We start from the raw sequence: 10,166 nt of genomic DNA on the forward strand, positions 1-10,166 counted from the left end.
ATATGTGTTGTATGGGTTGTGATACGATGGATTGTTCGCCGAGAAGTTTAAAGAATAATGAGACCTACATTCCTCCAATGGGAGGTTTTTTGACCTCCATGGACAAAGAACAAAGGCCTTGTTCACTCCAGTGGGTCAGAAGGCTCGAAATATATTTCCCATCTTTTACTCTTGAAACATACAATAACATAATCATTTTAGTATAAAATGTTGTTTATTTTAATAGACTTGCCATCTGCCTGTTTCCTTAAATATGTATTTCAACATTTAACATATCACCAGAGCTTTAAATCATAAAATCATTAAAATACATAGAAGTATGTGTTACACATCAACGTAATGTATTGCTCAGATGACAGCCGTAACTTTGGAAACGTAAGGCATCAAATTAAAAATCTCAATTTTTAAGTCACACTTGAAATAATCCATATCCCGGATAGGAAAGTATTGTGCTAATGTTTCGCATCTCAAACGGTTGAAATAGCTATAATATTCACACTTCACATACATCTTGCGTAATACAATCTTTTGAGTTTTTGAGTCCTTGTTATGTAAACTTATCAAAAGGGACTCTCCAAACGAATAACCACAAAATAATCACCCTGGCTCTTTAGACTCTTGTAATTTCAAAATGTCATTCAGAGCATTTCTATTGTGCCGTTGCAAAAAAGTACAAGGACAGAACAAGATACAGAAAAATACATATAGATTAAAACTGTAGATAGGTTTAAAGACAAACTCCCTTCGCTGGTATAAAGGAGCGTGAAGTCCATTGCAACACCGGCTGGTCTTTTTATAGGCTATTGCCAATAAAAACCCACAGGAATTCAAAGAGTTCAGGTTGTGTCTGTGTCCGTACCGATTCTGTTCCTGCAGGTAAACAGTCTAGGGTAGACGAATTGCTGTTGTTCGTCTTTTCAGTTCGACCAATCTGACACATGATGCATGAGAGGAGAGCTTCCGAGCCCCGATGCAGTTTGTGGACTGAAGTCGTTGTGAGTCACATGATCTTCATGTTGAAAGTCACAGACGGCTCGTTGGGACTGGCTTCCTCCAGGTCCTCCGCCGGGGGCACGTATTCGACCTCTATTTTAGACGTGGTGTTCCTTTTCCCTCGACTCCAGAGGAAGATAATAACCAGACAGAAGAGGACGACTCCGAGGAAGGAGATGAAGCCCATGGTGGTGGCGATGATCAGCGTCTTGACGTCGAAGGGGAAGGGGGCGGCGGCCCGGGTCACGTTGGCGCCCTCGTCACTAGGCTGGTTCAGGATGAAGGCGTGAGTCTTGTTGGGCAGGTGGGGCCAGTTGGGAGAGTAGCTGTGCACAAAGAGGTGGGCGGCTTTGCTCTCGTTGCCGGCCGCGTTGCTGGCGATGCACAGGTACGTCCCGTTGTCCTTGATCTGGGCGTAGCGGACCTCCAGGGAGCCCTCGCCGGTCACGCTGAGCCTGGACCCCGCCGTCTTGGTGGTCACGTACTCCTTCTTGGGGGAGAGCCACATGATGACGGGGGGCGGGTCGCCCTGCGCCTGGCAGTTAAACTGGACCGTGGTTCCCTCGTCCACGTGACTCTCCTGGATCTTGTTGTCCACAATGGTCGACTTCCTGCAGGTGAAATAGTCCAGCGGGAGGACGTCGGGGAAGTCTTTGAACTCCTTCCCCTCCACGGCCTGGGGGGAGGCGCAGGTCGGCTGCTGTCTGTTGAAGTTCAGCCTCCATCGGCGGCGGAAGACCCAGAGGAGGCGGCAGTCGCAGGCCAGGGGGTTTTCGTACAGAGCCAGGGTCTCCAGGTTCCCCACGGAGTGGAAGACCGACTCCTCCAGGGTGCTCAGACTGTTGCTGGACACGTTGAGGACACGGAGGTGATTCAGCCCCCGGAAGGAGTAGGGCTCTATGGTGGCCAGGCTCCCCCCCACCAGGTGCAGGGCCTGCAGCTTCTGCAGGCTGTGAAGCTGGTTCCCCTCCACCGTGCGGATGGGGTTGAAAGACAGGTTGAGGAACCGCAGGTGACCCAGGTGGCGGATGGCCTGGTAGGGGACGGCCGAGAGGTTACAGCGCGTGATGGACAACGACGTGATGTTCAGCCCGAACAGGCATTTGGCGGTCATGGTGTCCAGGGCCGGCATGTTGGAGATCTCCAGCAGCCTGAGGTGGTAGAGCCTCTTGAAGGAGTAGTCTCGGATGGCGCTGACGTTGAGGTGGCGGAGGCGCAGGGACAGCAGGCCGTGCAGGTGGCTCAGGGCCTCGGTGGGCACCGAGCCCAGGTTACAGCGCTCGATGTTCAGGGACTCCAGGTTGCTGAGGCCCTGGAAGGAGCGCGGCGAGATGAACACCAGGTCGTTGTCCCCCACCTCCAGAGCCCTTAGATTGTACAACTCCTGGAACATGTAGTCCAGCAGAATCACTATTTTGTTGTCGCTGATATCCAGCTGTGTGAGGTTGTTGAGGCCTGTGAACACGCCCAGCTGGATGAGCTTCAGGTGGTTGTTCCGCAGCCCCAGAGTCCGCAGGTTGGCCAGGTTGCTGAAGGCCCCGGGCTCGATGGACGAGATGATGTTCTCGTTGAGCTGCAGCTCCTCCAGAAGAGGGTAATTCATAAACTCTTCTGGCCCGACGCTTTTGAGACGGTTCTTGCTGATGTCCAGCAGCCGCGTCTCGATGGGGATGCCCTCCGGGAGACCGGCCAGCCTCCGGCGGTGGCAGACCACCGAGCGCTCCTGGGCGTTGCAGTCGCAGCGGGAGGGACAGCCGGTGGTGGAGCCGGAGAGCACGGTGCCCAACAGCAGGACCAGGATGGGCTGCCAACACGCCATCAAGTAGTTGTTGCCTCCGGCCTCCCCGGTCACCATCCTGCTGCTCACCTGTGCAGAACGAAAAGCACAAACAATGTTCAGGAGGGTTACAGAAGCTGCCATGTTGGGGATTTAATACAGGATTAGAGGCCGGATTCAATTGCATCTGTTCTTCTGGTGAGACCTCCGTGATCCCAGAGCTTCCCCCTAAAGCCACCAGGGTATTGCAGCTTACACCAGTAACGCTCATCAATAAATCCTAACTCCACAAATTCTATACAGATTATCCCAGTATGCTATATCAGTTCAATGTTTGGAGAATATGGCAATCTCACTCTGTCTGACATAACAAACAGAATATTCAAAATATAGAAGAATACATTATGATTTAAACTACCAGCTTTTACACGTCAGGATGGCAGAAGTTCTGCTGCTACCACAGCCTCTTCAGTGAGCGCCCGACCTTGAGATGATAAACAGCTGAGCTTACTGCCACGGGGTGATAAACCCAGAGGAAGATTAGGTTGATTTTATATTTTGGCTCTGGGGCGCGTTAAGTCATTTGGGTCTTCAAGCTCTACTCGCCTCATCAATCATGCAATTTGAGTCGCTGCAATAACTGGGAATAAGTTGTTGGGGAGGCCATGAGCACACACATGTAGAACGCACTCTGAGCTCTGTGTTCATCACTGAGGTGCTATGCTGGGCGTTGGTGGTTAAAGGTTTCTGCACACTTCCAATTAGTTGGAGGATAAATAAGACATTTGGATGTGCACTGAGAATAATAATGAAGTGCCTATTTGAAAGGCTGTGGAATTCATTTTAATTGTGGTTCGTTAACTAATAATTGAACGGACAGGGCATCTAAAGAGGAGTCACTCAGCTGTATCTCCGTATTGAACACGTAAATGCTCCCCCAGTCTGTGTACTATGAATCCCTCTTTGGTGTTTGTGAATCCTTGGCTCAACACTAGATCACCCAGCTCCATCGCTGTGTGGGTCTGAGCAGCAGCCTCAGGGTTTATGTGTGCATTGAACAGTTAAGTCAGTTGAGTCTGGGGCCAAATATGAATCATGTTGTCACAGCGTACATGTGGGAGCTGAATCAGCAGACGGCTCCAGTGAGAGATGCGAGTCCGCTCCTTCGTAGCAGCAGCGGTTATCTATGACTTCTCCACATTATTGCAGTGCGGCACTCCACTGCTGATTGGCTTACATGAAGCCTGACGCAGGTACTCAGGAAATACTCTTACTGGGGAAAAAATGAAAATGAAAAACGTTATCTGTCCCAGAGGAAGAAATACTGAAAAAACTGATAGAATTGTCCCTCACGTATGATATGAGTCAAATCTTGCAAGCTTGTAATAGGAGAAAAACATGTGTGTGTGTCTATGTATAAACACATGAAAATGGGCCAGTCACTCTGACCAGATCCACCAGAAGGTGGATGTTTGCCTGTTATACACCATCGCCATGACGACCATCATCTCTATTGAAGCTGAACACACCGTGGATGTACTCGTTAATGTACTTTGAAGAGTACTTCCCTCTTAAATAAATTGGTGTCTTCCTTCTGAAGAAATAAGAGTAGTAGAAGAAGAATAAAGTAGATAAACAATGTAATCTAAACCCCATTACCATCTCCCCCCCGCTCTCCCCCTCCACCACCTCGCCCCGTCCCTCTCTCTCATGGTAATGATCTCTGGAAGAAAGGAAGAGGCCATATCTTCTTCCCTATCCCCGCTGCCCCTCTCTCGCCGGACCTCTCAAGCTGTCAGCCGGCTGCAGCAGCATCACTCTGCTTATCATTAGGCGCTCTGGCCTTGGATCTCTCCACGGCCGGGCGTTGGTGTGACAGCCTGATGGAAGGGAGATAGTTACGCGGATGTGAACACTGTTGTTGCGATAAGCCCCCAGAAAGTGTGTCGACGGTGGGCACCCAGACGTCTTTGCTTCCCTTTGTGCATTGTGCGCACCACCTTTCATTCCTTATTCCATATTTCTCTATTCATCTTTATCACTTGCATAACATATTGTTCACGGTGGGGCGGGCCACAGCTGTTCCCTTCAGTCTTCATAATCAACAATGCACCACCACTACTATATGACACAGGAGTGTGTGTGTGGGTGTGTGTGAACTGTAACCTTGACGACACTGCGGTGCAATGTCTTTTGCTGCCACTTTCTTGGCTCCAGACGACCGGGACGCGCTGACTGTTCCGGCTTCTTTCTGCCTATTCTGTGGCTGCCTGTTCTCAGCATGTTGGGCTGACTGCAGGCTGCTCCAGTCTCCTACTGCTCTCTAAGACAGGCTGCTGAGGATGAATGGAAGCTTCTACGTGACCTTTAGGTGTGGATGGTACGTCAACGTCTGTGATAATTAGCTGTAGACCTCTCACCCCGCTGGGGAGGTCGGACAACGGTCCATGTTTCATTTACCGCCCTGCCAAAAATAAATAGTAAAGATACCTTTTATTCCGGCATTACTTGAAGTTATATGACCCGACCCAATCTTTTATGAATAGTAGTTTACATAAGACCTCATAATTCCATGCTGTTGAATGGCTGAAGCTCATCTTTATCATCTTGCAGACAACTTTGGAATTGTACGATAAATTCAATCATTAATTGAACGGGTGAGGTCCTGTCCTGTGATTGGCTGGTGGCACTGCGCAGTATTGGATGGTTCGATCGAAGTGAAGGGTGAATCTCCCGCTGGCGAGCTGGTCAGGATGTGGTGTTCCTGCAGCAGGCTGAGTGCTGGAGCACATTGAATTGGGCATCCGGAGGGACCGACCGGCTGCTATAGAAACAGGGACCGGAACGTCTTAAAGGGCATGAAAGTGTATTTGAGGAGGGAAGCTGTGTCATAGTTTGTTGATAGGCTACATTTCCCTTCAATTTTCTCCCCAGTCTCCCGGGGATCAGTGCAGTACTTATCTACGTGGGGCGGAGGGGCGCGCTGACAGACTCCTAACTAGGAGTCAGACACTGAGGTGACGGCTGCTTGGAGCTGCTGGGGGAGCATCGCAAGGTAGACGTGTGGTAAACATGTGGAGTTGGGAGGGAAGGCAGAGCATTAAGGTTTAAATAGGTAACCTGCAGTCCAACACAAAGCTGTGAAGATGGTTCCCCTGGTCCAAGGCTACAGAACCATCACGTTACTTATTAGAGATCATCACTGTGGCAGAGAGGGCCGTGGCAGCACCCCGTATCGGCCCACCGAAGGAGAGGGCCGTGGCAGCACCCCGTATCGGCCCACCGAAGGAGAGGGCCGTGGCAGCACCCCGTATCGGCCCACCGAAGGAGAGGGCCGTGGCAGCACCACGTATCGGCCCAACGAAGGAGAGGACCGTGGCAGCACCCCGTATCGGCCCAACGAAGGAGAGGACCGTGGCAGCACCCCGTATCGGCCCACCGAAGGAGAGGACCGTGGCAGCACCCCGTATCGGCCCACCGAAGGAGAGGACCGTGGCAGCACCCCGTATCGGCCCACCGAAGGAGAGGACTGTTACTAAGGACCCAGCCTGGCCCTGGAGGCCCACTGAAGGAGAGGACTGTTACTAAGGACCCAGCCTGGCCCTGGAGGCCCACTGAAGGAGAGGACTGTTACTAAGGACCCAGCCTGGCCCTGGAGGCCCACTGAAGGAGAGGACTGTTACTAAGGACCCAGCCTGGCCCTGGAGGCCCACTGAAGGAGAGGACCTGTTACTAAGGACCCAGCCTGGCCCTGGAGGCCCACTGAAGGAGAGGACTGTTACTAAGGACCCAGCCTGGCCCTGGAGGCCCACTGAAGGAGAGGACTGTTACTAAGGACCCAGCCTGGCCCTGGAGGCCCACTGAAGGAGAGGACTGTTACTAAGGACCCAGCCTGGCCCTGGAGGCCCACTGAAGGAGAGGACTGTTACTAAGGACCCAGCCTGGCCCTGGAGGCCCACTGAAGGAGAGGACTGTTACTAAGGATCCAGCCTGGCCCTGGAGGCCCAAATAGCCAACACTCCAACACCGTCCACACTGTCCAAACTAAAGATAAGAGTGTGTGCTGAGGGAGGAATACGTAGACACACTTTTCATGGTCAATATTTGATACAAATTTTTTTGTGTGGGTGTGCAATGGAGAACAGGCAAAAAGAACAAGCTCATTTTGTAATAAAATAATGTGGGCTGTAGTGTGAATCATGTTTCTACTTGAATCTAACTGGGAATAAACCTTCTAACCCGTTATTAGTGGTCAAAATGTCCAAATATTTTCCAATAATTCTATCTGAGACAGGAAGAGTCCATGAGTGCACAGAGCGAGCCTTAGACATCTGCCGCTGGTTTCATCAAACCGGTATGAGAGGAATTAACCATTACTTTTTATATTAACTATGAGTATTATCAGGCCTATACATCATATAGATACATTAATAGTGGAAAGCAGCTAAATCACCTCTGAGGGCCGCACACGGCGCCAGAGAGGGGTGCCAAGGTGTACTGACGTCCGCCCAATGTTTAGGTTCACTGCAGAAGATGACCACGTACTTAAAGGAATGTATGGCGGACCGTCCTTACCATATAAGGCGATCTTGAGTATATGCAGGGGGCGGTCATACATATGCAAAACAGCTCAGTTTGAAAGAATAAAAAAGACGGGGATCGAATGACCAGGCAGTGTCTTTGCATCCGCACTCGGTTTGTTGTTGCTTGTTTGTGGGTAACAATAAAGTCTGTCAATCCCTGATCCGGACTCCCCGATCCCTCACGCTCTCTCAGTTCTGTCAATCCCTGATCCGGACTCCCCGATCCCTCCTGCTCTCTCAGTTAGTTGTGATAGTTAGTGATAGGACTCGGTTATCTTCTATCACACCGATCCCTCCTGCTCTCTCAGTTAGTTGTGATAGTTAGTGATAACTCGGTTATCTTCTACCAGGCCGATCCCTCTTGCTCTCTCAGTTAGGTGAAGTGACAGGACTCGGTTATCTTCTACCAGGCCGGCAACAGGATAATACTTTGCTAATCCACAACAAGACACACGATGTGGAGAAAAGTATTGCCTGCTTTTATGGCAATATTAGCATTTGGAATAATTCTGCAGCGGTAATAATACCACAATGAAAAGTGGATAAGTAATGATACCCATAACTAGATATCCAGTGTTATAAAGGACTGCTTGGCTACCGGACTTGGCAAAGGAGTGCCTGCAAATAGTCAAAAGCACTCACAGCCTTAATAGCAGCTTAACTCACATACATTCAGCCTTTAGCATTCCGCCATCATTGACCTACTTCTCAGATATGTATTGCTGTTATTTTGCTCACATAAGATGTTTATGCACTATTGTGCACATCTAACGATGCAGCCTGAACATTGATTTGTTGTGTATATTGCACACATACAAAACATATTGTTGAATGCATATTTAAATGATCAAATAAATGAAAACAGCACATTTCTTAATGACAACTTGTACATATATACCACAATGAAATGAAACTACCAAATTATCCAAGGTGGTGTTGTTGACTGCCAACGCTATAACCAACGCTATCACCACTGCCAAGCTAGCCAGCTCTGAGATCCAGAAATGAATGCTAGCAGCTGTCCAGGAAACCCATCGCAACCATTGTTTACAGGAGGCTCAAACCATCGCTTGTTTACAGCCAGCGTAGAACAAAGTGTAGGTTGAGATCGAAACCAACACATTGACTACATAGAATGGTGAATCAACATCCAAACAACAAGTCCTGTAACTGACCCAGCCAACTAGCTGTAGAGAATAATAAAGAGTACTGTGCTCCTTACGTGAGCCTACCTAAACCTCTCTCATGCTGAGTTGACGTCTACCATGTTCCTCTGTCCTCTACCGCTGTTCAGATGAAGACTGAACATGCGTGTTGCACTAACATGAGACTCAATGTGGTAGACTACACATGTGGAGAACACATTATGTACTCCACTGTCATATCAGTTGGTGAGCTAAGGGGGAATTATACTGCACTATTCTATTGGCCACACTGGAGAGAGACAGTAAGCTTTGCTCTGTGTCTCTGCAATCTAGTCTTATCTTAAATGGAACTGGTTCCCCTTCTCAATACTGACCTATACTCCGAACTCATTTACATCCATACCTCAAAAAACACATGTTCAGATTTAACCACAGAAAAGGTTTTGTTCTGCACAAAATGTTCCTTGTGAATCTGTGCCAGGCCTTCCAGCATGGCCAGGGTTCCCGTACTGGATTGTCCGTGGCTATTGTGGTGAGCAGGCATTCAGCATGGAGGCTGACCAGAATGGAAAGCATCAGTTTTGGAAATAGCCTGCCATTTGTTGTGTTTAATATTCATCTGAATGAACAACCCACCAGCACAGGTGGGCTGTGTTAATGTACGCTTCTAGTAATCCCCTAGAACGCCATGCCACTCTCTGTGACTGTTCCCTGTTATCATATTGATATCTCATTTCATTTCACCATTTCATTTCCGTTTACACAATTCCCAGACCTTTTTAATTGCTTGTTAACCGGCCAACACATAATTATTCAGCTTGTACCTCGATAATGACCTTTGATTACAGTAGTAATGCATTTTGTGTCACTCACTATTCGCTCATGCACATCATGTTCACATCAAACCAGTTACAGTATAGATCTCTGCTCCAGGGGTTGATCATCGATATGACTCGCCTGTCACGTGTATATTCCATATTGTGGCCTAAGACAATGTTATTTCCAGAGGGAATATTGCAAATACTATGTACCAGAATAATGATAAGGTAAATGACTTCAAGCATGTGGAACTATTCGAATCTCGCTTCTGGTGTCCAGACACAGCAGCATGAGGTCTGAGCTATCTGGAAACATAATTAGAGGGATCTCAGCTCACAAATGGCCTTTTGCAGCAAGCCAGTAGCTTACAGGAGATCTGGGATATTGGAGATGAAATCTGCCTTTTAATAATCACACGAGACAATGAACTTCGATTGAATGGACAAATTACCTTCTAAGATTCATCTTTTGTATCGATATTTCTTTGGCAATTTGGTGTTATCTACAATGAGGTTTTGTCTCCTGATTTATGTTCTAACTATTATGGGATTGATTATACACTTTCCTACAAATCTGTGATGGTTCAAATTTAACAATAAAAAGTGTTAGAGGTGTGTTAGGTGTGTATCAATCGTTAGCGATTAAGAGCTGCGTGAAACCAGTCAGTTCTATAAAAAAGCAGGGGAAATACTGCTGTGATTCCATCAATGATCGTCCAAACACACGCTTCAGGCAGAAATATTCCTCTAGCTGCCGACCAATAATGATATTTCAGCCCATCATGATGTCTCTGCAACATGTTGCAGATGGTGTTGTAGCGCTGTCCCATGTTGAGCAGAGAGACTGTGT

At 48.4% G+C, this 10,166-nt stretch overlaps 1 protein-coding gene across 1 annotated transcript in view; it reads right to left on the reverse strand.

The window, feature by feature from the left end:
- Positions 1-218: 218 nt before the first annotated feature.
- Positions 219-10,166, reverse strand: part of lingo1b (leucine rich repeat and Ig domain containing 1b) — a 13,861-nt gene continuing 3,913 nt past the window's right edge. Inside the window, exon 2 of the mRNA XM_056608270.1 lies at positions 219-2,860. Coding sequence (XP_056464245.1) covers positions 1,001-2,860 — 1,860 coding nt within the window. The 3' untranslated portion in view covers positions 219-1,000. The remainder of the gene's footprint in view (positions 2,861-10,166) is intronic.

This window comes from Gadus chalcogrammus, chromosome 14 (assembly GCF_026213295.1).
Source record: "Gadus chalcogrammus isolate NIFS_2021 chromosome 14, NIFS_Gcha_1.0, whole genome shotgun sequence".
NCBI classification, from domain to species: domain Eukaryota; kingdom Metazoa; phylum Chordata; class Actinopteri; order Gadiformes; family Gadidae; genus Gadus; species Gadus chalcogrammus.